We start from the raw sequence: 27443 nt of genomic DNA, 5'->3' as shown, positions 1-27443 counted from the left end.
GATTGTTCTGTATTATTTAAGCAGCATGCTTATCTACTGCTGTTCACTGCAGTAGACAGGATACTACGCTAAACGAATTTTAGTCTTACCAACTATGGCAGTTTTTATTTTATATATAACCATAGCATTATTGTTCATAAAAATTTGAATGCCTTTTTCCCTTGAATAAAAAGCAGTAATTTTATTGATAGCCAGCATGTAGCCTCAAACTTGAACTTATTTATGTGTAGAGAAGGTTGCTCTGGATCAGGAATTTTGAGTCTGATGACAGTGAAGATCAGTGCCCTCACTTTGGTTTAGTTACTAGAATTAGCATAAAAAGAGGCCTTCTGCAAACATCATTTGGACCTTGCTGTCACAATACAAAAGATAGCTGTGACCTCAGTTGGATATATGTTTTTTTGTTTGTTTCAATAATGATGTCAACAAAACCCTATGGACAACAGATGTAAACTTCAGCAAGACAACAAAAATACATAATATATTGTCACAAGAGGCCTCTATCGTGACCTAAGAGTTCAGTTCTAAAAGAATGATTTATTTTTCTTCAACATGCCCTGTGGAAGATACGTCATTTGATAATAGGAAACTGAGCTCTCAATAATTCTGCCTGCTTTGAACAGGTCCTTAGAGATTTTTCTTTAATAACTCTGGAACCCAAGTGAGTGAATAGTTAGTGAATCATATGGTTACCACTACTTAATGCATAAAATCTCCATTAATCAAATTATCATGTGTATAAGGTTTCTAAGATAAATATTTCCTCTATGGAAGAGAGATGACAGAAGTTACAAAGGAAGAATTCTAGATTTGTAAAATGATGGCTTTGTCATGAAATGCAGGTTTTTTTAATATTTGTCATCTTTTAGATGCTTTCAGATCAGATTTCTATACATAGAAACAAAAATCACAAGGCAGATAGATACATTTGAAAATCAAAAAACTTTCTTCCAAAATGGATTTGGGAGAAACTTTGCCCTTTTAGAGTCAAGAATAATGTTGTTTGTATGACTTCTCAAGCTGCATAAATATGAACCATTTCCTACTAGGATGAAAAGAACGAACTTCCAAGAACTTTAACATAGTAATATTCTCTAAGACGTAGACTCTGTCATCAGTTTTAAAGCTAAATAATGCAACATGTTTGAATAGTAAATCTCTGTTTTTTTCATTTCTAAGGATACTTAAGTATCTTATTGTAAAACCATACTAGTTAGAAAAATTCTTTATTATTAACTATATCTATACTAGATTGAAGGGACGTCTTCCTTCAGTTTACAGTCTACTTACTGTCTTGAATACTGAGATATGTCATCAAAGAAGGACTCACTGTCACAAAGGACAGTTACATCTTATCAAAAGAGTTATACAGATGCAAGTGAAAGAGTGTGGCTTCATTTTGAGAACTACAATCCACTTTGGTGGAAAACGTGCTGTAATCCCAGGAGAACCAAGAGTAGAAGACATGAAGAATATCTCATATCCAGATATCTTCCATTAACATCTTCACAAGCTATGGTATTGAATGACAGGTTCTTATTAAGTAAATTCTAAGATTTTAATAATGGTCAACTGACAGTACCATTACCCTCTCTGATAAGGGCAAGTTGTTTATAGTCAACAATTCACCTAACTGCAATGTCTAGATCATCAAAGTTCTGCAGAGACGTTCCTGAAATTTCTGAATATACTTTTTAGCCATGAAGATGATGCCCATGCTTCATCAAGAGAATATAATAATACTAATGCCAAGAACAACTCAATAGGAAGATGTCAGTTGTCCCCTGAAGTATGTTGTTGTTGATGCTACTCCAAATTACAGAATTCATCCAATCTTTACGACGCACAAGTTTCTCTTACGAAGAGATCTTCTGACTATGTTAAAGATGCAGTGAACTCTGATATGCTGATGGCTAAATAGAGGCCATGCACAAAGTCTGTATGGGAAGTGAGTTAGAGGCCAAGATATTGGCTGCAAAGCATCATAGGTTTCTCAGTGTCTTTTGCTTCTTGTGTGCTATCTAAACCCTGTTTCTCAAGTAAAAAGTCTGTTCTGGGGAAAAAAAAAAAAAGAACACCATCCTAACTTTTGAAGGAGATGACAATGAACATGAATATCCACAAAAGGAAGACAACAGGAAAGCAGTTATCTACACCTTCTCAGTGCTCAAATCTATGCTATGTTTAGAATATGTCTATTTAATATACATATGGCATGATCACTAATTAAACAATGACCACGGTAACTGTTTTACATCTTGGTCCCTTATTAATAAACAAGCGACATTATTCTACCTCTCTCTTCTACAGCTTTGCAATGAATGAAGATAAAATGGTTATCTCAAAAGCTGGCACGGTTCAACATCACAGCTAATCAGCAATGATACAGAATCCAACTCTTGGTACAATGGCAGATGAATAGACAACTCCTCAAAGAAGACGCTTCAGTAAATGAGAATTGTCCTCGCCCTTTTTCTTCTGCTGGGAAGTTAAAAAGCAATGTTCTATGCTCCAAATTTGAATTTGTAACCATGCAAAACCTCTTAATAAAACCTGAAAAATAGCTAAATATCTTATTAAAATAATATAAATATACAACAAAGAAAGCATGCATAAACACACCTAAATCCACCTGTATACAGACCTTCACAGCAATCTTGCCACATCCTGAGATCCAGTTTAGGAATATCTTCACAGCTGCCATATCCATGTGGGAATTCAGCCACCTTAAAGACATCACGTTGTACCCTGGTTATGTTGTCACCATTGTCACACAAAACTCTGGCAAGAGATGTCTGCTTGATCTGAGTGAGCTGAGCAGGAGTGAACACACCTGGGTTCTCATACCATAACCTGTAATCTCACAGAAAAGACAAGTTCTTAGATAGATTAGCTAGTGAAAACACAGTAACAATTATATGTGTAGTTCTCCAGAGATCTTACAATGCTGTATTCATTCTTTGCACCCCATTCTCAGAGAACTTCATATTGTACCTCAGGGAGTGGTTCAGAGGCCTCAACATAAATGTTTGATGTCACTTCAGACACCACCACTGCCTCCAACTGCCGCTCTAAAAGGGCCTGAGTCTTCCACAGATGCTTTGACATCTCTTTTGGCCCTATTTGGATGTCTTGGGTACCTTGGGACATCTAAAACTAGACACTTAGCACTAGATCGCTGAGTTTAGGAAATTGAATTGCATCCTTTAGATCCCTAAAGGTAAAGCCTTAAATTACCGCATATGTCTTTCTCTAGAAAACTTTCCTAGTTTCCTGAAAGAAATGCTGAGGAGATTAGAAGAACAGCTAGTCTACACCTATTTTGTTATTAAGATAATGGAGACTGTTAAATTTACTATAGTTTTTTTTTGTTTAAATCTATTTTAATAACTACACTAATCAATAGACTTATTAATATATGCTTAGTAAATTTCAATTCAAGTAGGAAATGCTGTGGTTTTGGAATAGTATATTTTACTTTTTATATATAAAGGGCAAAAAGCCTCTTATCAAAAGACAGATACAAAAAACAAGCCAGCGCTTGTATAATAAAACATTTTAAGTGACTGTTCAGGATTTGAAAACATCTTATGCTTTTCTAACATAAAGGAATTGCTTATTGCAATATTGTTTATATCTCACAAAAATGTAAAGTCATATAGCAAAATTAGTAGGTTTTGGTCTCTTTCAACCAAAAGTAGGTAGGATGTTCTTTAAACTTAATGAAAAAACAATAATAATTTTATACTAAACCTAGAAGAATGGTCAACAAACTTTATCTTACCTACTTATTGCATCATTTACATTGGACAGTGGATAATGTAATCCCAAGCACTGGGACCAGAAAAACAGATTTTGGAATTCTGAACTATGTATTTCCATTTTCACAGGAAGTTAGGCTCACTTCAAACATCACTCATTTTCCCTGAACAGGCACATTTGTTTTGCATGGTGTTGACAGCTTTGATCCTCTGTCCATTGTAAAAGTTTGTCAAAGTGAGAGTTGCTTTCATTATGTCTAATAATATTTTACTATTTGCTGGCATGTCACTTCAAAACATCTGTATATCTTTGACAGCAGAATCCCATTTCCTAAATATTCAATGTTTTCATATATCTCCTAAATGTTGTTTCAGAAAAAAAAAAAAAAGTAGGTACTTGTTGTCACCATCTTAACATTCATATTTCTCCTTGTGCTCCCTCTACTTCAAAGCAGATGAACTGTACAGTTTTATGTTTCACAGCTTAATTTTTAAACAGATTTTATGCAAGAAAATTATTTTACAAAGAAATGTACAATAAGACTTGTAATACTGACTGTGGAAACAAAAAAGCTTTTATACTATCTTACACAGCAATGCTATAACTTCTATAAAGTAAATAGTATTAGATAAACTGAATGAAAGCTAATTGCCTAACTCTTCCTCTATTTTTCTTTTACTAGAACGGGACTAATCAGCATCAGTCTTTCTACCCTCATGTTATGTAAAAACTGAGATTCTAGTTCATAATTTATGTTAAAATGAGAAAAATGTTGATTTTCAGACTTGTAAATGAATAGAGTGCTGAAATTAATCAAAGGAGTTCTGGGTACTGTGACAATAACAATGAACATTTTCTTATTCCAGGTACTATGGAAATGGAGAATGAGAAGTTACTCATAACTTGCATGTAAAGTAATTTAAGATCAGTTATCAAATTGGGTTCCCTGGCATATATTTTCTGCTTTTAATGCACTTTTTATGCACAGACCATTTGTGCAGAAATATGTATTGGGCTCATATAGAGAGATTTATACTTTGCCAACCCATGCTTAGTACCCATCCACAGATGGTGGAACCTTAGTCCCCATCCACAGATGGTGGAAAAATCCCAAACACAATTCCTTTGTCAACAAAATAATTTAGTCTCTACAGTAGAGGAAAAAAAAGGAAGAAGATCATAGAATCCAAATAAACTACACATCTCGAAGAGATTCTTGAAAGCTCAATTCTTTAAATATCTTTTCTTTCCCCTTCAAGTGACCATGTATATGAATTCCTGTATTTGGAAGGGATTAATCTCTCCTAACTTCACATGTGAAAAAAGTAACTTAAAAATCTAAACTAGTCATCTTAGGTTCTTTTTGCTAGCCATGGAGATACACTTCTACTAGGTGAGTTGTTTCATCTCTCTTCACCTGTCTGTTCTTTCCACCAAGCTACAATAAATGTCAGTATCCCACTACATCCTTGATAGCTTTTTCCACAACTGCAATATTCAGGCTGAATTGAAATAATCCTACTTGGACAAGGACATTTGGTCATTTTTTTAATATGAGCTTGTGGATTTGGTATGTATGTCCTGGATATATTCAGGAGCTGAGAAAATAAATAGCATCTTGGAGCAAACTTTGAAAGTCTCCAGATCGGCATGCTCTGCAACCACTTCTAATGCTACAAGAGCTGAGTAAGCAAACCTGTAATTTCAAAAATAAGTGCATCAAGTGACAAAATCCACCAAAACTTTATTTTGCTAGGTTAAATATTTTTCATTGTTTGGAATGGAAAAAATTTATAGTCATAGGTGAATATAATTGGAGCCTTCTGTCATTTTTTTAAATTAACAAGGAGTTCTGACACATCCACTAGGTAAAGCAGCTACTTCCAAATATAATGAGGACACAAAGTCACTGACTGACAAGCTTAGCCAGCACGTCAGAACAGCCTGACACTGGCCGAGTACTGTGAGGCCATTTATTTCTTCTTTTTTGAAGATGAATCAAAGATAAGAGTATATTCACTGCAGGAACTATGATACTTCCAAATGACCAAATTAACAAGATTTTATTGCTCTATTCAGTCTCATTGGATAAACATTTCTCTGACGAGACTGGGCTGTTTGGTACTAGTTTGATAGCAGATTACTGACAGTTAGATAACTAACTCGGATAAGAGATAACTGATACTCAGGACACCTATTCAAGTGCACAGAAGTTCCTTTTTTAACTTTATTTTCAGTGGGGTCTCTAAAGTGACTTATGATTGCAAAATGAAGCATGCCCATAGGTACCCAAATTGCAGACTTCCTTGGACCTTTTACCAGCTCACTCAGAAAGACCAATATAGTGCCAACAGAGACAGCTGGCCAACAATCCAATCTTGCACACCTCAACCTTTTTTCACTGTAAATTAAATACAGATAAAAGTGAATGAGGAATATCCATTTTGCAAAAAAGTAGAGCTGGTGGTTAACTGACTTGAGTAAGTAGTAAAAGAAAACTCATGAATTTCTAGCTCCCAGTCCCATGCTTAATCAGCATGTGTTGACTGTGGTGCTTTATGGAGCTTAGCACAATATATTCAACATAAAAAGGAAAAAAAAAATTAAAAATAAATTAATCACAACCTTTTACATAGTTTTAAACCAGCACTCTTAATCTTTTTGAAGCTATATTAAAATCATAAATGAAAGTGAAAAACTAGGTTTGATTTTGAAACAAGACATTGTAATTGTTATTAAGCAGCCTCTATTTAAAATTACTTTTACTTCTGTTTTTCATGGTATTTCAGTTTACCTGTCTCCATCCCTAATACGCCTAAACTGTGTGCTTAACAGACACACCAAAGTCGGCCCCAGGCGGCTGCCTGGAACTAAGTCTTCTACCATTAGAGCAGGAAATAGATCTATGTTCAGTGGTGAGCCATACAACCTGTAAGAAGAAAAACACAGAGATTTAGTTCTAAATGATATATATTTACAAAATAATGAGGATATGGTAAAACTAAGCGCAAGAGATTTGAATAACTCACAGTATAAATGACAGTGCCATTACTACATCTTTTGTGAATAACCTATGGGGTATATGCAAGAAACCCTGCAATGTGGATTGTGTATCTAAGCAGCACCATGGGAGGTCTACAAGTTTATCTCACAATTTCCTTTCTTCCAGTAGCTCTCTCTTTTAATTCCTTATATGTTTCCTTTTTAATAGCTTCTCTTTCCTGCTCCTCTGTACACTTTTACTTTTACCCCAGCTGAGCCTCCTTCTCTGCATTTGATTTTGTATAGGTTATCTACAGATGGCAGGTAGCTGAAGACTTATTTTCAAACAACTGATACTTTTAAAGAAGAACAGATTATTTGTGGTGAAAGTTGCACACACAGAAAACACAGTGAACCAAGTTCGGCTATATTCCTGCTACTTTCATTCAGTGTATGCAACGGATGAAACTGAAATTGTAAATACTTGCATGAGATTGGCATTAAATACATCCTTATGCTAAAATACTATTCCTATTTAATAGTATTTATAAAAACAGATATTTCAAATTAATACTTTAATGAACATAGTCTGTGTTAACTTCCTGTTGTTCATATAGATCTAGAAGTGGAGAAATTAACTGCCTATGGGAATTTTCTGCATTTATTTCCTGATGCCAATGGAAATTTCTTGAAAAATTACTTTACCCCTTTCTTAATAAATATTTTCTTCTAGATAAGACATTTAATTACTAGTTTAACATGCATAGGTAGATAATTGGTTTTCTTCACCTGAGGCTCACCTGCTAAGTTTCTCCCTGATTTCAGGATTCTTAATTTCATTTTTCAGATCTTCAAAAGTCTGAGCTGAAGAAAGATTACAGTAAACTCTAAAATCATGGTAGGGAGGAATTCCATGATCTCTGCCTCTCTGAATATTCATAGCTGCCAGATCTAAAGCCACAGTACGTGCCATCGAGAAGAGTCTTTCTGTTAATTCTGTATTGAGTAACTGTGATGGGACACGCATCTTACCAGCAACACCAAACAATCCCCTTAGAAGTGGATCAATGCCTCCTTCATTTACAATCCGAAATGGGGAGAAGAATGCCTTATGAAGAGGTAGAGGGCCTTGTGGAATAGGTTCAAAATTTTCATCCAGCCGATACAGAAAAGGATTAATGAGTGTGTGACCAAACCTAAAAGCGGCAGTTGCAAACTCATTAGTTATGCCAGAATTAACACTGGGATCATAACCTTTATATTCGCCAAGCATCTTCATGCCTACCTCTCCAAAGATCTTAGGTAGCCAGTGACTAAATGTTATGTGTTGCATTTCTGCACCAACAATTTTGCGTGTTTCATGATATATTGTGTCACCATCCCAATGTGGATTGAGTTTCAGTAGCTCTGTGGCAATTCTGTTGTGTTCTCTAAACCACAACGTATGGATACTGGTAAGACCCAGCTGTTCATTAGAACGCTGATCACCAGCTAAAAAGCAAGGAATTGGACTCTCATTTTCATCTCTCATACACTCTGTTGGTGGACCAGTAGCAAATGGAAGAAGAGGCTTGCCAGATCTCTGTACAATGCCCTGTCTCAGAAGACCCCTTTGACTTGCCAAGTCTCTGATTTCAAGTGCTTCATGGTCTGAACTGCCATACACATTGGATGCATCAATATATGAAGTCAGCTGGTTGATTTGTTCTCGCGGGTACACAGAATTCATTAGAAGAGATGTCATGCCACTTCCACAAACTGGACTGGAGCGTACAAAAAACATGCAGCGTGCACCGTTTCTAACTCTGGGATCATTTGGTGGTATCATGATTGAAAAGCATGGAGGATCATTTGTACAAACTGAACTGCAGTGTTGACCATCAGAAAATCTGGCCTCACTTAGTGCAGCAACTGTGAGGTCAAGGTCATGGTCAAGAAACTGACCCCACTGCATCAACATGTGAGTATACTGATCATCAGGAGTTATCGTTTCAGTTCCAATCAGAGTAGTTGAAACCAACCGAGGCATTGGGAGCGCATATCCATTGGAGAGTCTCTGGGGTTCAATTCCACGAGGTAAATTAAATCCATTTTCATAGACTGATTTTAACAGACGTTCAAAGGCTGTCAGAGAAGCACCCCACATTGGATGCTGCAGGTTGTTGCAAGTTCCATCGTGTGTCCTGTACTTCTGGTGAAAGCACATATCTGAGCAATTGTTCACTCGCCGATGAGCTGTGCAGCCTGAGAGGTTAGCTATCAGGTTCAAGTACTGCGGGGATACAAGGTCGTTATAGTGATAACCTGAAACCAAAAGAGAGAAAATCAAAGACACAGTTACTAAATATATTACTATTCCATTTTATTTTATTACAGTGAAAATTGCAGAATTGTAAGAAAAAAAAAACAACAACAAAAAGTCAAAGTAAATCACCACAGCCAATTTAGGAGTGATCTCTAGGCCAAGCGGTGTGGAGTGATTCACATATTACTCAGGATAGTCCAGTTTAAAGCAAACTAGTGTTTGAATAACACTCTACACAGGTTTCCTCTGGGATTCATACAATTCACCTCTAGGACAAAGACATGCTTAGCACTTTCTTGCAGTTTTTTCTCAGTTCAGAGGGACACAATAATATATACTGTAACTCATCAGAGTGGTGTTTTTATAGTTTCAAACTGAGGGTATGTGTTTCATGATCTCTGCAGTGGCATGACAGCATGTGGAAGGATTGAAGACTATAAAGGCCTGCTGGTACAGTGCTGGATGACTATGAATAGTAGGAGGAACCCAGTCAGGCTGGGCCTTGTCTACAATACCTATTAGGAGTGATTCTTAAAGTGAATTTTCCTTAGAAATGCACCTGGGCTTAATTTCAGAAAAAAAAAAAAAAAAGATTTGGGCTTTTCTACATTATCAAGTAGTGTAAAGTATCAAGTAAAGCAATCAAAATGTGTCTGTAGAGTGATAGTTTTTGTGCTGAGAAACAGACATGCATACTCTATGTATTGTATGATAGCAGCAGATTTACTTCAAAAAGCTCTACGCTAGTCTCATGGACTGAACACGGTCCTGGACCACATTTTTCACTTTTGTATCACTTGAAAGATTCCACTCTTTGAGACCACATGACAACTCAAACCAAAGCACAGTAAGTGGGGACAACTGGGAGATTCATTTGAAGTGGGCCCTGCTGACCCAAAACGTAGACACACCTTGGGTGAATTAACAGACATACAGTGTAGATGAGCCAGGTACGAGGATCCGGGAGAAGAACCCAGGAGCTAGAATATCTGACAATGCAGACACACCTTTAGCTAACTACGAACCATCATGCCATGGTTCTTGATCTGGAAAGCTTGCAGGCAGAAGTAAAATTGAATGAACAGAAGGGAAAAAGGAAATGTGCGAGTGTATAGTGGTATGGTGTTCGCACAGGCTCATGGGGTCCCCACCTTGATGGTAACCACTCAAGAATACGAACTGAATGCAGTAGTCCCCACCTTGATGGTAACCACTCAAGAATACGAACTGAATGCAGTAATGCAAGAGGTGGGTGCAGATTAGCTTCACACAGTCAGTAAATACTCTTTTCAATCCTGAGGTCATTTATGGCAAGCCTTATCTATATTCAATACATAAATATGCCCTAGGTACACTGCTGCACTTTATCAATTGTTACAATTCACAGCAATTTCAAACAAGCCAGCTGAAGCCCTTTCTCTGCCTTTGCCATGAACTGGACTGGAACTGCTCATAGGTGAGCAAGTTATCATAGCTGGGAAAGGAAAAAGAACAGCGTAGAATCAGTATGTGTTCAGCAGGGGGACTAGAATTATGCTCTGCTCCTTCCACCACACTGTTCTCAGTTTCTGATAAATATGTATTCTGAAACAGTTTATAAGTGGAAGCAAAGATATTAGAGGCCTAATGCTTGCTTTGTGCAAAACTAACTGGCTCTTGTAGAAATACACATATTATTTTATGGAATACTCCAGACTAGGAAATAGAAGACCAAACCACAGAGCAAAACCAGTAAATGCCACTGGGTAATGTGGCACAATACACCCTTTGGGGATATTATTGATATTATAGAATAATATGCTCATTAGTAGGGCAGTTTAAATCTAAAACTACACCCAGGAAAACGTCTCCTTTTCAGTAACACCCTTTTTAAGTGATCTTCATTTATCATGAAATTCGCTTACGACTCATATTCATGTAGTCTTTAGATAAACATTTGTCTGCTGTGGTTATCCTGGTTTCCACCTACACTTCTGAAATGAAGCTGTGAGCAAAACTCAGCTGTGAAACTTTTGGATGGAATGGCCTTCATTATCAACTTAAAAGAAAAGGCTCAGTTTCTCTGCTCAGAAAAAACTCATGTGGGATGAGACCTCTCATCTACAGATTATATTTGACGGCTTTCTGATCAGAGTGAAGGTTGTTGTAAATGTCAGTCTCAGACCCTCAATTACCCCATGGATCGTAGGCACTAACTCCGGCTCTGCTTTCTAAAACACTGGCCTCCAAGCATTCCCAGCGCTAGAAGCTGGCTAGCTCAATTCACATAATATTAACTATATTTTTTCAAACTGCAAGGAAGACGTTCATAGGCTCATAGAAATATTGATTAAAAGGGACCTCTCACCTAAACACAGGTAAGCTGTATGTTTGTCTAGCAGTCTCAAAAACTGCTGAAGACTAAGGCTCCACACCTTTCCTGATAAGTTGTTCCAGTGTTGCATAGCCTCCTAGTGAGAAAGTGTCTCCTAACATCCAACATGAACCTCCCAAGCAGCAATTTATGGCCATTCTCCTTGTTATACTGTCTGGCATAACTGGGAAGAATTTGGCTTCATCATCCTTCTTTGGGATATTCCAAGATTTTACATAAAAAGTGTCTGAATACAAAGTTGTCAAGTTTCTCAAATATTCCAGATGCAAAAGTGATAAATAAGACCTTTCATTGGGCTTTACATTTTGAAATATAACCAAATAAGGACAAGCATGAATATTAAAAAATGGGCATTAGGTTGTTTAAATAAAAACAGATTTACTTCACTATTCCAGTTTCCCTAAAAGCCAAGTTTCTATGGATTTTGTAGATCTCAGAAGCAAGCTCTGGTTGTGAACAGAATTTCCAGTGTCACAGAAAGTTGTCTTTGTATGCATTTATGCTAATTTTTGGTAAACCATAGAATGATTACTTTTACTATTATGAATCTTAGTGAAACGCAATTAACCAATTCTTACACACCAGATGTCATATATCTCAACTGTTGCATTGCGTTTTGTATTACATTCAGTATGCTTACATATGCATCTAATCAGAGAACCAAATGAAAGCTAGTTGCTCTTATAAAACACAAGCCTTCAAAGATTTTTGAATATGTTTTTGCAATAAACTATTAATCACAAATTATTTGCTCAGCTCTAATAATAAGGAGGAGGCTTCTTTTACTAGCAGATACTCCACAAAGCTTGCAGCCTTTGGTCTTATAAATATTCGCCTAGTTCAGGGTCAGAGTTAAAGTTTTCGGAAGTAACAATAAATGCTCAATTAAAAGCATCAAAAGAAATATAGTAAGTAAAATATTTCCTCTAGATTTTCAATGTAGCTTTTGGCTATGTTTCAAGTCTCAAAAGCTCTCCTAAAACTTCATCATTATTTCCAAATGCTTTAATCCTATGTCTCGAGCATATCCATACACGTATCTACACCCATTAATTGCATATTCTCCAGCTGGACTTTATTGTCTTTGAACTTGGAGTTCAATAACTAAAAGGTAAAAATCTCACATTTTTATGATATTTATAAAAAGCAGCAAAAACTTTATTTCTTATTGCATCAGAACAGAGTTCAAGGAAACAACTAACTTAGGTCAATACTGTACTTAAAGAATGAGTGGCAAAAAATTCTTTGAATACTGTTGTGGTACATGCAGAAATCTTGTTTCGTGAAATACACAAAATTTTCTTGCTTTATCATCTTTTCTCCTTGGTAACGCATTCAAGGAATACAAGATTTTATTTAAAGAAAGAGCAATAAAATACTGATTCTTTTTAATACATAACAGAAAGGCCTGTTTTGCTTAATACAGCAGTCCTAATGAATTTTGAATTAATATATAGTCAGTTAACAGAGAGGAAGCATTATGCACTTTGCACACACCAACTTTGACCAGCAGAAGAATCTGAACATAATTTTTCCCTAATATGTCAACATGAGGAAAAATAAACATACTCTATTAGCAGAGGTCAAACAAATTGAGTTAAAACACAATGTAGCAACGTGTAAACCAAGGACTGAACTGGGCAACCATATATTTGATAAAGTTTTGCAAAGTTAAAAACTCCACTGATTCCAGTGTAATGGTTCTGCAGTTGGGACCCATACTCCAAAAATTAATCTCTTGAAGTATAATGACTTAAGAAGACAAATACACTTCAACACAGAAAAATAAGGAAAGTGTACTGACTTGTTCCATTCAGGTCAACCATTAGACCATCTTGCACATGATCTTGAATAAGCTGTAATGTCCTTTCAAATATTTCCCCAGCTCTTGCTTGTTCAACAGTGTACGGATCTCTTGGATATCGAAATAAAGCTAGCAAATCATTTGGAGAGCGAGGACGACTAATAGATAATTTGAAAAAGATAGTAAGTGTACACAGGCATTACAAAATAACACTATATAGTGTGAAAATTCTGCAACTTGACATGATTAGAACATACCTTGGTTACTCATCTCAAAATGGAAGGCAAAAAGAAATAAATATATATATTTAATAAAAGAACACGGAATTAAGCATTTAGTAGCCTTTTAAAACACATCTCCCCAGAAAAACTGTAGCAATGAATAAAGATCTTGATAGGAAAAAATTTGGTGTCCGCAACTTAGCAACAACTCCGCAACTGTTTAAAGAGTAGGAGTCTTTACATGCTAAACTGCTAGTATTCCCAGAATTAGCCAGATGATAACATTGTTATTCAAATAATAAAATGGTTTCTTGTTTACTAATTGTTCCATTTCTTTGGTATACTCAAAATTCATTTTAATTTTGCAATTAAAAAAAAGAAGGGGATACCTGTCAAACAGATGTGTTCGTGTTGAATTTATTGCTCTGTCAACAGTTGCAATTGCTTCCACAATTGATGTCTGCACAAATGGATCTCCATTTCGACTGACATTAGGAACTACAGAAACAGGAATTCATATATTATTGCAAAAATCACCACATGCAAAAAGATACTTCTATAAAAAAGAGTCTAGACACGACTTCATTTCAGTCGCACAAAGTAAACTCCTGTTCTTTAAGTTTTAGTTCTTCCAAGTGTAAAATTCTTAACCATTTTGGAATTCTATCAAAGCATACTACAGCATAGCAAAATTAAAGACTCTTGTTAGTTAGTAAGTCAGCTTGCTTACAATTCTAAAACAAAATGATGTGAGGATAAATGCCCAAGATGGTTTACATATATGTTACTGAGCCCTACAATTAGAAGTAAAAATAACCAGAGCAAAATACAAATGATTAGTAAGGGTTTTTATGGTAGAGTTTGTTATTAGCTTTCAAGTGTTGGGATCAAAAGCCTGATCTATATCCACTGAAATCAATGGATGTATTCCCATTGATTTCAGTTAGTACTGAATTAAGACCTGAAATCAGTGTAGGAATTTAAGGGGTTAACAGAAAGACTGCAATCCGAGCAACTTGTCTATAGACTTGTTTTTGCCTTTACGCACACGTATATATACACATCACATAAATTGAAGAGATTTTTTAAAAAACAAATAAAACACAGAAAAGCATAATTCAAAAAAACCCAAATGCTATATATTCTCAAATAGCTAATCAATACTGCTCCTATTCTGAGTTTACTTTAGCAAAGAATACACATTAATTTTAAAGGGCTATAAATCTTTCATTTATTTTGATCACTACTTTGCTTTCTGCTTTAATATTTTCTAGCTTTATAACACTAGATTAAAAATCACATGCTTAAAAGATATTTATAACTCTTCATAATACTAGTAACTCTCTAATGCATAGGCCCATCCATCTGCTTTTTCATAAATTGTTCAGTTGCAGCTGAATGTTTATACAACATACCTAAGGCTAATAACCTTCCTTTTACCCTAAACCAAGAACTACCAGATCCAGGGGCAACAGCTAACAATTTCCAGAGTGAGTGTTTAGATTGGAAAAGTCAGACAGGAAGAAGGCTGAAGTAGGAAGAAAGTCCAAAGCAAATACACTGGAATAAAATCAACAGCTGTACGAAAGCAGCTGACATAAAACTGTTGTTTACAAGCTTTTCCAGGACATTTTCTTCTTTGCCAAGCAATATCTTATTACTCCTTTTAACCAGCAGCTTAGGCTGTGTCTGTATGAGTTTGAGAGTCTGAACATGGGCAATCAAAACTGACCATCTATACTGTCAAAGGACACGGACCCTGGCACTGTAAGGCTGCAACTGCCCTGAGGCCAGCTGGGGCAGGGACATCGCACTCTCTCAGCATCCAAAACAGAGTGACCTTTTCCACAGTGCACAATTGCAACAGTCCTTAGTCCCTGCTAATTACAAATTATTCCATAGTTCAGTTGTCTCAGAGTTGTTTGATGGCTTGTGTGTGATGAACACTACAACATAATAGATTATAAAAATCCAGCGCCTGGTTTCCTTCCCTAGCACTGTCTGCTATAGCTGTAATCTTAGTGTTTACTTCAGGTATTTGTTCAGCAGAGCTATCTTTGTGATTGGGTTTGATTAGACACAGTTGGGCTGAACCATAAACTTTGGTCAGAGATTAACTATACAATGCTTTATTTTTGTTTGAAGTATTTGCTAAGAGTAGTTCAGTTTCTAGACTGATAAACGTTAAATAATTAGATTTTTTCTTGGAAGGGAGAGAAAAGGCAATATGTTTTTAAAAAACAGCTGTATATTTTTTTAAAGCAAAGAAAAAGTATTCCACTTATACCCACTTTAAACTTAATCCAGAGACTTTTATAAAACAACAGTTAAGGACAGAAGAAAATGGTAAAAGAAAGCCTCCTTAAAACATTATTAAACCTGATCTGCAAAACGTACTCCACCACTTCAATATTAAGAAAAGATTTAAATATATTAGGAACATTCATAAAACATGAACTTTGTTTAAAAGAAATCTTTACATGTAAATTTTTAAAATATTTCTTGCTATGTTAATATTTATAATCTATCCATTTGTCCTCCTTGCTTGATAGCTCTTCCTCTCTTGATAACTTCATTTACAATAGCAACCATATGGAAACAATATCAGATATATTGCTTGTTTTAATAAGAAATATCATTTACAGTTTTAGACTAAGCACAGACAAATCAAGGGGAGTTTCATTTTTATACCCTTATGGATATTACAGTTTACAAAAAAACCCTAGATTTCAATTAAATACAGCAGATTATAATTCAGCTATCACAGAACTTTGTAGTTTCCTAATTTCAGCAGATGAGAAAGAGCATTTGACATCTGCACTAAATGTATGAAACCTGTTTCACTGGGATTATAGTTGATTTCAACATTCCACTTTTCAGAGCCCTTACTGTTTTGAGATCTGATTAATCTTAAAAAAAAAAAAAAAAAAAAACTGTTTCTTTCTGTGCATCTCCAGAGTAACCAAGATTAGCTCAAGTTTTATGGACTACCCTTACATTTGCAGACTTCAGAAATAGAGATGAAACTTTCTCACTGAGAAATTCCAAGGCATCCAACTTTTATCTCAGATATCATATTTACAGATTGAAGCAAATAACTTATTTTTGATAGAGGAAGGGATAGATTGATACAGTCTACTAAAAGAAACTTAAATGTAACTTATTATTTATTAATACTAATTATTTGTCATTATTACTATGAAATAATTAGAATATGTTCATATTTTCTCCTTTTCTTTTTGTTTTCTTCTTTAGCTTCTTAAGATCATTATAACTTTTATGAATTCTTTCATTTGGTTGCAACTTAGTTTTCAACTGATTGGTGTAAGTTCCCCTTTAAAAATATCACAGGACTTTTTGCCAAGTTATCGCTAAAGATTAGACTATGCTTTTGACTAGTAAATTCTAACAGGTTCAAATAATATCTCAAGGAGACTAGTATGACTATCTGGAGACCAAAGCATTGTTTGCTTTGAAGTCTAAGTCTTAGACATATTTTGGCTCATGTATTCCTATCTTACTCACATCTGCATGCTGATATTTTCCTGAATTAAATGAAAAAATTGAGAGGACTATGGGAGAAGAAGAAATATAAATAAGAGAAGAAGGAATTCAGCACTTGATGCTCAAGCTAACTTTTTGCATCTTATCAATTAAACAATTAGAATAAAACTAATGATCTAACTTGTATCTCTTACTGATTTATAAACCTTACCATTAACGCTAAGCACCATACTGACAGAAGAGTATCCAATGCTATTCCGGGCAACACATTCATATCGACCTTCATCAGCTGTTCCAACATCACGAATAGTAAGAAATCCCTCTGGACTAACATGAAATTTTCCACTTTCAGTTACCTGTACTCCATCCTGCAGCAAAACATAGTGTTTAGTTATTCTTATATATTCACACTTTGTTGTCGAACTTGAATTTGTGTTTTCTTTCTGTCTTTTCTCATAGAGTGACTTAGTAAACAGAAAGAAATTACATTGTATTTTGTATTTATATTGTGCATGCCAAGGCAATTGTCAAATAGATATAGATAAATGTACATAAAATCCCAAACACTGCCACTGTGACAGGATGATTGGCATATAGATTTAAATTCTACAATTTACCTTAAAAGGTATTAATTATTATTAATGAAAGTATTTTAATGATTGCAGGCCCTCATTACAGAAAATTCAAGCTACAAAAATAGTAAGAGAACACCTGTTAAGAACATATATACTTTCGCTTAATCAAAATTAATTAATTTAAAAATGTCCCAGAAAAGAGCTAGACGTATCAATTCTTCATGTGCTATGCATTTAGCAGCAATTTAAGGTAAATTTTATAATAATCACTAATTGAAGAGAAGAAGATAATGAGGGAAATTGAAGACCAACATTAGCAACCTATTTTTAATGCACCCACTGAATTCTGGCATTTCTAACAGCTTGCTCTGAACAATTATCTATTGTTGCATGAATGCAAATCAAAGACAGAGTGAAAGCCTTATCTGATATTTCTCACTTTTATTAGTTTCATCTCTGTGATTAGCAGTATTGCCATTAGAGGAAACATTTTGAAAAACTGCCACAGGGAGATGAATTACCAAAAAGCTACCAAAACACTTCCTGGCTGAAGCCATAACCGCGTCTAAGGACTCATCAATGTCAACACAGTATTTTTTTACTGCTTTATACCTATAATGTCACTGGAAGTGCAAACATTAATCAGCTATTTCCGTAGAACCATCACAGAAATATGAAGACCTTTTAAAGCCTATGATAAGAATTTTAAGTTGGTCTGTGTGATGTTTCCAAAGTTTTGCCTCAACACATACATGTATAATTCAGGTTTGGTATCTACACACATACATTTTGTATTACAGAAAATTTGCTGGTCTAACTTCAGGTAATGTTTTCAGACACCAGAACAAGCAGTAATCTGCTAATCTGCACTTTAAATAGCCAGTTATGGAGAGATGGAAAGGCCACTGCCTTTCTGAAGCAATCAGATATATATTTATTACCTTATTCCACGTAATTACTGGCTCCGGCTCTCCTTGAGCACTGCATGGAATCTGAACATTGGTGCCAACTTCTACTGTCATGTCATTGGGAACACTGGCAAACACAGGAGTCACTGAAAAAACAAATGACGCATTGAAAAGGTACAAAATAAAACTTGTGGAAAAGATTTTAAAAGAAGTCAGGTCTGTTTAGTTTTTTAAGTTACCCAACTTCTCAGTTTATAAGCTTGTTTTGTTTGAAAGCTTTCAGTTGGTTATAACTTTACTTTAGAGATAAAATTCCTTATGCCTGATGTCTGCTCAGGCTGATTTTTTAATTATCCTGTTCCAGCAATGTAAGCTAGTAATTGACAAAAGCACTAAGCTTCTTGAACCTTAAAGTCATAAAATTTCTTTAAATACCTAAATTTGAACAAAGTCAACAGTATGAAAATCCCATCAACTTCTGTCAAAGTATATTTTTTTAAATAACAACAGATATTTCTTAGATGTTAAAAGCAAAACTTTCCAGAACCCATCCAACTGTGAGTGCCCCAACCTGATTTGCTGAAGTGTTAAGCATTCAAGAACTCCTACATATCTGAAATCAACGAACCTTTGGCTTTAAACATTAAAACATGACCTACAATTTTAAGTATTCTGAGAACAGGGTACACAGCTACCTAAAACGACTGAACAGAAAAGGAAAGCATTTTTTTATCCTAATTTCCTTTCACATCCACAATCATATCCAGCACTCAGATATTATCATGAGAAACACATAAAACAGAGTATAAAAGATCTTAAGAACTGTATTTCTGCTGTAACATATCAGTATTTTATGAGGAAAGGAGGATCAAGCTTTTATGGTGAAGTATTTGGCCACACAGCATACATTTATAAAGCCAAACTAATCTGGCCCTTGTGTAACTTATATTGCTGGTATGGTGCTTGGCAGGGCTTTCGCCCATCTAATTCTTCTGCAGATGGGATGTGGGGGTTATCAAGGGCCAGGAACCATTTCAAATATGAAATCTGGATGCAGGCCTCTAGCACTGGAATGTAGGAGAGTTTAGCTCTGTGGATGCTAACCATATCATGCCAAGGACCAGTGAACAGATTCTGGACCATTTAAGACATTTATACAGGTTTAGCCACAGAGACCAAGGAGGAAGAAACACTGATGAGACATGCCTCGGAGGAACAGTCCTTGCTATTGGAAGCCCAGAGGATTCTAATTCTATTAGAGTTCTTCTGTTAGTTATTCTTCTTTTAGAGCCCATTTTCCTTTTATTACACAATTGAAAATAATATTGCAATGAATGTATGGAGAGATCCAATTTCAAGATATATATGAAACCTTCAGTCTTGTGTTTCCTACCTTTTGACAGCTGGATTTTGCAACCTGAGTTAAACAATACTCATTTTATCAAACTTTATTCAGGTTCAGTGAAGTTTAACTCAGCCAGAACACTATAAAATTTTATAAAATCAAGATTCATTTTACTGAATTTTAGTCAACAGTTTTATATTGGTGAACGAAATCTATTCTTTGATAAATTAATCTCCCTTAAGGCCAGTATTACTCTTAACTAACAGAAATCAATGGAAAATCTTTGACAAAAATATAAGCTCAAGGAGATTATATTTGATCCCCTTTTACTGAAATATTGTTTTAACCAAGGTCACTAACAAGAAAGACTTTCAATTAAATCTTTAACTAAAGTATAACTACTAACATGATTCCACCTAATCCTAAAAGTAGCTTATTTATAATTTATATGGAGAAAAACAATAATACAATAAGAGCAATAAATATAATATGAATATAATAAAATAAATATAATAAAACAATAAAACAATAAGAACAATAGGGTGGATTTTTTTTGGTGTTAGCTTATTTTAAGTATAAGGATAGATATTTCATTGCAAAGGTCAGTCTGCTGTTGTATAATAGAGGGTACTGGTTCTGCCCAGCAAAACATTATATTAACAGCATTATTTAATTAACTGCGTATAGTTTTATAAGAAACTAAAACATGCATGCAGAAAAAAGGCAGTATTTTCAGAAAACAAAATAATTTCCTAAAGATAATGCAATCATCCATAAAGCAAACCTCCACTCTTTACAAAAAACACACAGCAAATCAGATAAACCTCTTTCACAGAAAACAGACTGTTTTAAAGGAATGGTACTCTGCACAAATAGTGATAAGCATCCATATATGTCATTTATAAAAAAAAACACCTCAAAGCTAAAAATAGATGTAGTCAGAAGTAATGAACCAGAAATGTGAAATGCTAGTACTGCCCTGGATAGTAAGTTTTCTAAATAACAAAAGATACAGCCCTATTCTAAGAAGCTTTTATCAAAAAAAGATCACGCTCAGCAGTAGTGTCCAAGTGACTTTGATTATAAACAGGGTATATGGTCCAACACCCTCAACTTATAAAAACAATTACAAGATACCTTATAATTCAAAAACAGCAGCTTAGGAATTAATGTAACGTTCAGCAAAAATTCAGAAGAAAAATTCAAGCACTATTTAAGATCTGTCTCAAAAGTTTTTCTAACTCTAAACAAAGATAAATTTCACCTACTTCATATTCACATATAGTGTGATGCCATTAAAAGGATCTAATTGCTATTAATTACAATTTTTACATTTTACAAAAAGAAAAGAATAACTCAAGTACACTACTGAGTATTTCAGCCTAAGATTAAATCTAACTTTTTCAGCAGCTGTAAATATGTACATGGAGAACATACCTCGAGGCTGCACTGCCAGGTATACAACGGTTCGTTGAGATCCTATAATATTGACAGCTTGGCATTCATATTGTCCCTGATCATGGAGAGCAACCCTGGAAATCCTTAAGGTTCCAGAGGACAGAACTAAATGTCTTCTGTCAACAGACAACTGTCCTCCTGAAACACAATAATATTTGCTTTTTATAACAGTACAAAACAAAATACTCTATTTCAGAAAAAGGGAAGTCCAGAAAAATTTAGAATTTGATAAAGCATTGACAAAATTAGAAGTCTCTCAAAAACAAAAGAGAGTTAAAAACCTTTACATACTTTATAGAATACGAACATACACACACATAAACATATGCACACAGACATAGTCCTGATCTTTTCCACTTCTATTTTTGTGGTAGAAATATATATTTTCATTTAAGAAGCATGATAACGCATCCCAACAACAAGGCACCGTAAGAAGAATGCCTACAGGTACTACTGTTATATTACCACACAGTAAGAAATTCACAATTCATCATATCTGCCTAGGCCATCTAGAGAACTAACACAAAAACACATTTAGTCCTGAAAAACTGCAATATGACATAATAAAATGAAATAAAAGGCACAACAGTGTGTGTACCTTATTCTTTCTCTCTGGACATTTGATTTGATTTTCAGCAGCCTTGGTAGAGAGAGAAACAGGGACATTACCAGCATCAAAATGATCAAGTGTGTTGTTAAAAATCTGCTTTATCTACCATAATTCATAATTTCTTAACAGTTGGTTGTCCCGCTAGAGCTATTTCATTTGATTCAGCTGGAATTTCTATTTACTGATAAAACATCTACAGTATATCTTGCCACTGTATTTGGCTTTATGCCTTCACAAGGTTCCTGCCAATCCACATTAAGTGAACGGACTGCCTTGTATGGAAATTATAATGATGCCGGTTACAGGTTAGACTAATCTGGTTTGTGAAGAGAGCACAGAGGACAGATTCACCTCACCTAACTTTATTTCTCCTATTAATGACAGTCAGCTAGATTTATTTTGTAATAAGTGGGCAGTGATAGGTATTGCCACACATGATTTGCCTCATATTTCTTAAACATTTATTTTTAGGAATCTTCGGAGACATATTTTCATGACTCCTTTTATTGAATACATGAAAAACTTGGGCAACTAACTACTGTTGGATATCTTGCTTTCTCTAGCTAAAGCAGAATAAGAGGAACCCTGTCTTCCTTCAACAGAAATGGAAACATCTAAAACAACATAATACATATGCACATATTCCCTTTCAATTCATGAGTGATTCTAAAACAAAATCTAAAGTACTTTACTAGTTTAAAAGTAAAAACAGAACAAATTTACCTCCTTTCGTCCAGGCAATAACAGGCTGGGGATAGCCTTGTGCTTCACAAGGGAAGTCAACAGTTTGTCCCTCAATCACTGTTCTGTCTTGAGGAGTGACAGTAAACTGAGGTAGAGCTACAGAAGAGAAAATAAACCATTTAAAAAACACAGGAAAAATGCATGACTGACTGAAGTTACATATAATTTTATAGCTCGGTATCTCATATCTGTGGAAAATGGGACCCTAATAGCTTTTTTCACTGTCATCTCTTTAGGGCAGAGATTACAAATGGGCAGATTTGTCTCTTACAAAATGTGAACACCTCCTAGCACAATATGACCCTGAAGTTAGGTAAGAACTCTAGGATCTGCTCAATAGATCCAAAATACAATGTACTGTAAGACCTGTAAAATCAAGTAGGGAGGTGAAAAATACCTTGTTCTCTTTCTCCAAACAAACGAACCAACCCACAAAACTCTAAGCTGAATTACGGAGAAAATGCAATGTAGCCAAAAACAGCTTAAGCAGCTTTTTTTCTGCTTTGTACAAAAGGAATACAGTGAGTGGTGTGCAGGCCAGTTTCTGCAGTAATATGGCATTATCAGTGTGAGTAGGAATATGTTCAGCTCTCAAAATACTATCATTCATTAGCAAATGATAAATGAACAAACTGCACAGACAGGTTGTTTTTTATAGCTTGAAAAATGTACTGATTGACAGAGCATTTGCAAACTAAACTGTTTGCCAAATACAGACATTAATATGATGACAAAAATAAAATTAAAAAGGTACTTAAAAACTTTTGCAAATAAAAGTCCTAGCTCTGAAACATTTGCAAAAATATTCAACGTATATTGGAGAAAGTTTTTCAATACATCATTCTTGAAATACTTTATATACATACTACAGATAAACAACACCAAACTAATTGTGAACACGGTAAGTTATAGTATTTCAGTTTCCATTTTGCAGAAAAGCTATGCCAACGACTCAGTTGGAAAAGTGATAGTTTCTATGCAGCTCTGCAGAAATGTAACCACATTTGCTCATGTGTCTAGAAAAGGGAGGTGACACAGATCTATACTTAACCCCCCCTGCAAGTACTCCAGTCATAAACTCTAATCTCTAGGAATGCTACTTGTTACAGAACATATTTCAGTTCCACAAAAACCGTACATCGCATGTTTATTCACACAGGTAAACAAAACCTCAGAAATAAAAAATTCAAGATACAAATAATTTACTTCTGAGGTTAATCCAAAAGATAAAAATTTCAGAGAATTAATATATAATATCCTACTCTGGGCAAATATATATTGCAAAATTCCCTTGGACTACGTAGAATTAAAAGAAAAAAAATCTTGTAGTTTCAATTTGGCTACAACAATTCAGAAGAAAGACAAAAGCCATGCAATCTGAAGTAATGGAGTTTTGATAATGTTTTACAGCATGCCATGCCTAGTCTGATGTCACTCACCTTGGACTATGATGTATGCAGTTGCATGGATATTATCTATGCTGTTGGTTGCAAAACAAGTATACTCGCCACTGTCTTCCTGCTTCACATTTTGTATGTAAAGTCCTCCTGAAGGAGTTATTGTGATGCGAGGGTCACTTGGTAAAGGAGTTCTGTCACCTTTGGTCCATGTAATTCGTGGCTGAGGGTGCCCAGTTGCACTGCATTCCAGAGTAACACTTTCTCCAACTAATACCTCTGTATTTTGTGGGTGAATCACAAAACTTGGCCGGGCTGTGAGAAAAGAATCATGCCTAAATATGACTCCTAGCTGGCATAACACTAATGTGGCTAAATATTGCAATTGTTTTTTTAATAGGTCTGTTCCAAGATACTTCTGATCTTGCACACTCTGTCTTGCTTTAAACCTTATCTAGCTGAAAACATTTAAAAATATCAGTAGACAAAATTAAAAACTCATATAATAGATTTAAAGTAATTTATGAATACACCCTAGTATTTGTAATTGTAGGTATATCCATTGCACTGATATTTTTCTTAAATCCCTTTTAAAACAATTTTACAGCATTTTCCTTTCATCTGCTGATATTTATAAAGGTCTTTGCACAAATAGAGGCACTGAGACCCAGAAAACAAACGGACTTGTAAATGCTATCACGTGCACAAAAGGAAAAAAATTGATTAAACTGCATTTTGCTAGTTTTTCTTAAATAAATGTGTAAGCTGCAATGACATTTTAAATTTAACTGGTGATGAGCGTAAAAACGAAATTTACTGACAGCAAAGTTTGGAATTTGAAAAAATCACAGTTCTGGACATGAATTTAGCGTTTGCAAACATGAAGCACTGGCTAGAGAGATACACAGCCTACAAAGCTCCTGTGCAATCACTGCTGCCTTGTGTGTACCAAAGCTTTCATGAGTGACTGGAGCTCACAGATTTCAGATACACAGAGAGAATATTATTGCACTGAGCAACATCGAAATTCTACAGCCTCTTCTTCCATCCCTCATATACTTCAACAAATAATCCACATGAATATCATCAGATTTACTTAAAACAATAAACAGTATTATTTAACTGCTTGATTTTCATTTTTGTTCTAGGGATATTAAAACTTCATGATCTAGTTAGTAAGATGCCCAAGGACAAGAAATCTACATGTCAAGAATATACAAGAGCCAATGCATCCAATATTTAGCAATCTTACTATCAAAACAATTCTGTATCTGAATAAAAAATTTAGACTTTGTATTCTTTACCTGGTGACCCAAAGTATCTAAGAGTAACTTCCTGAGTTTTCACTTCGCCAGCCACGTTTTTTGCCATGCACTGGTAAATGCCTTGGTCTGTTTCTTGAGTATTCTGAATCATTAATGTGCCATCATCCAGCAAGTTTAGACGAGAATCTTCTTTCATGCTGAGCTCATTACTGTGAAGAAAAGTAATCTGCTGGAGTTAAACCTTTAAATCACAAGCACAGAAAAATGTCAAATAATAAAAACCTAAATATATTAACCAGAATAACTTGCAAAAATTAAGTTTTACTGTGTTAAACAAAAAAATAGAACTTTTAGCATTTTTTCTAGAGAAAAGAAGCAGTGGAAAAACAGAAAAAGAACCAATTCTGCTTATGCAACCATTACATCTTCAAAATGAAAGGCCAGAATATTTTTATGAGTAAAAGCTTATGGGGGGGGGGGAATAAAAAAGCAAAATACACATGCCCAATCTCATTTTTTTTAAGGATACAAGCTGTTCTAACTGGCAAATCAATTTCAAATATTTCAGCTGGAAATATACAATGGGCAAGTTCAAAACTCCAGATATTTTCTGCTAGGAGAGGAGTTACTTGCTATAAAACCATCTCTGTGCCCTCCTCTGACTGCATTGCCCAAGCAGCACTAATGAACCTGGTTATAATTTGTACTTGCTTGGAACACAAGTTGCATGCTTTAGCCTATGTCATGGACACATCATTTCTGTGATACTATTAAGTAGAGTTAGAATTTTATTAAAGGAACAGTTTCTCACTCCAGCCTTTACTACATGATGAAAAAAGCACAGAGCAGGGATGAGGATCTCACCCCATATGTACAAAACCCAGAGTGACTGCTGATCTATTTAACATACCGCTCAACAGGTCAGTATCTTTTGACTGAAACCTTGCCACATTCAACTACCTTGCAAAGAGCTTTGCTCTCATTCACGCAGCCAGGAAACAAGCCAGAGTCAATAATTCCACACCCCAAGCTCAAATTTCTTCTTAAAACTCTTTCATATGTGTATTCTGAATACATGTTTTCTTTGTTTATTATAAAAAGTGCATGAGCCAAAGAAAATTTTAATGAAATAATTATATAATCCAAGTTTAAGGCTCTATACTTTACAAACTCTATAATAAAGTCTATACTCTTGCTACACATGGAGTTCTTACTGAAATCAGCACAACAGCTGCCAGAACCAGGATTCTACATCATTCCCTTTTATCAGTAAGTAAAATTCGGAATAGTTCATTTGCTAATATAGCAAATTGTGAGATTGTGAGAAAATTCATTTTCCAGATCAACTTCTGCATTTATAGACAAGAATTGTTAAGCCTGTATCTGATTAAGCTAATGTGAAATTCAGAAATTATGTATCCATCACAAATTCAGCTAAGTTTAGGGGAGGCGATCTGCGGCCATGCAGCTCGCTAAGCCACACCATTCCTGGCGCTGCTGCAGGGAATCAGAGCTCTGAGCAGGGCTCTAGCAGAAACCCAGCACAGGGCTGGATCATGGGCTCCTGAAAGTTTTAAGCCTCCTCTCAGCAGTGAAAACCAGCAGTGGAGCAGGTTCCCTAGAGAGGCTGTGCACTCTTCATCCTTAGAGGTTTTCAAAACCTGACTGGATAAAGCCCTGAGCATCCTGGTCTGATCTCACTGCTGGCCCTGCTTTGGAGTAGAGACCTCCTGTGTTCCCTTCCACCCTTAATTACCCTATAATCCTACGACATATAAGCTTGCCTGCCCTTCAGGTATTCATCTGGGGAGTCTACAAAATGACATACGTCCCTTGTTGTGGGATGAAGCTACACTGCTGGGGAAAGTTTACTGGTTTGGAGCTGAGCTGAAAGACCTACTCTGAAACCTAGCTCTTGTGAAGTTGGATTCCTTTAGACAAGTAGCTATCGCTCTGCCCAGAGAGGTAATAAAACCAGACCTACGTAGAATATGCAAACACTAGCTAAACTCACAAACTCTGTATGTGTAAGATGTCTATATTGTATTATCCGATAAATATACAAATGATCGACAGTTTTACATGCATACGCAACTGTGTATGTATAATTACAGCTGAAAATCCTACCAATAGTATTATAGCCATAAAATGATACCTTATGAAGTTTTCAGCTCATAAGAGTTTAGATT

At 35.2% G+C, this 27443-nt stretch overlaps 1 protein-coding gene across 2 annotated transcripts in view; it reads right to left on the bottom strand.

The window, feature by feature from the left end:
* Positions 1-27443, bottom strand: part of PXDN (peroxidasin) — an 87254-nt gene that overhangs the window by 12982 nt on the left and 46829 nt on the right. For both annotated transcript variants that reach the window (XM_064508515.1, XM_064508516.1), the window contains 11 exons: positions 25294-25463; positions 24032-24304; positions 22572-22688; positions 21218-21376; positions 18469-18581; positions 17164-17320; positions 13838-13946; positions 13228-13385; positions 7545-9048; positions 6557-6691; positions 2645-2853 (listed from right to left, as the gene is read on the bottom strand). In XM_064508515.1, the coding sequence (XP_064364585.1) occupies positions 2645-2853; positions 6557-6691; positions 7545-9048; positions 13228-13385; positions 13838-13946; positions 17164-17320; positions 18469-18581; positions 21218-21376; positions 22572-22688; positions 24032-24304; positions 25294-25463 (3104 nt within the window). The remainder of the gene's footprint in view (positions 1-2644; positions 2854-6556; positions 6692-7544; positions 9049-13227; positions 13386-13837; positions 13947-17163; positions 17321-18468; positions 18582-21217; positions 21377-22571; positions 22689-24031; positions 24305-25293; positions 25464-27443) is intronic.

The sequence above is a fragment of the Dromaius novaehollandiae genome, chromosome 3 (assembly GCF_036370855.1).
Source record: "Dromaius novaehollandiae isolate bDroNov1 chromosome 3, bDroNov1.hap1, whole genome shotgun sequence".
NCBI lineage: Eukaryota > Metazoa > Chordata > Aves > Casuariiformes > Dromaiidae > Dromaius > Dromaius novaehollandiae.
The sequence above is the reverse complement of the archived record's forward strand: the minus strand, read 5'-3'. Positions and strand labels throughout refer to the sequence as shown.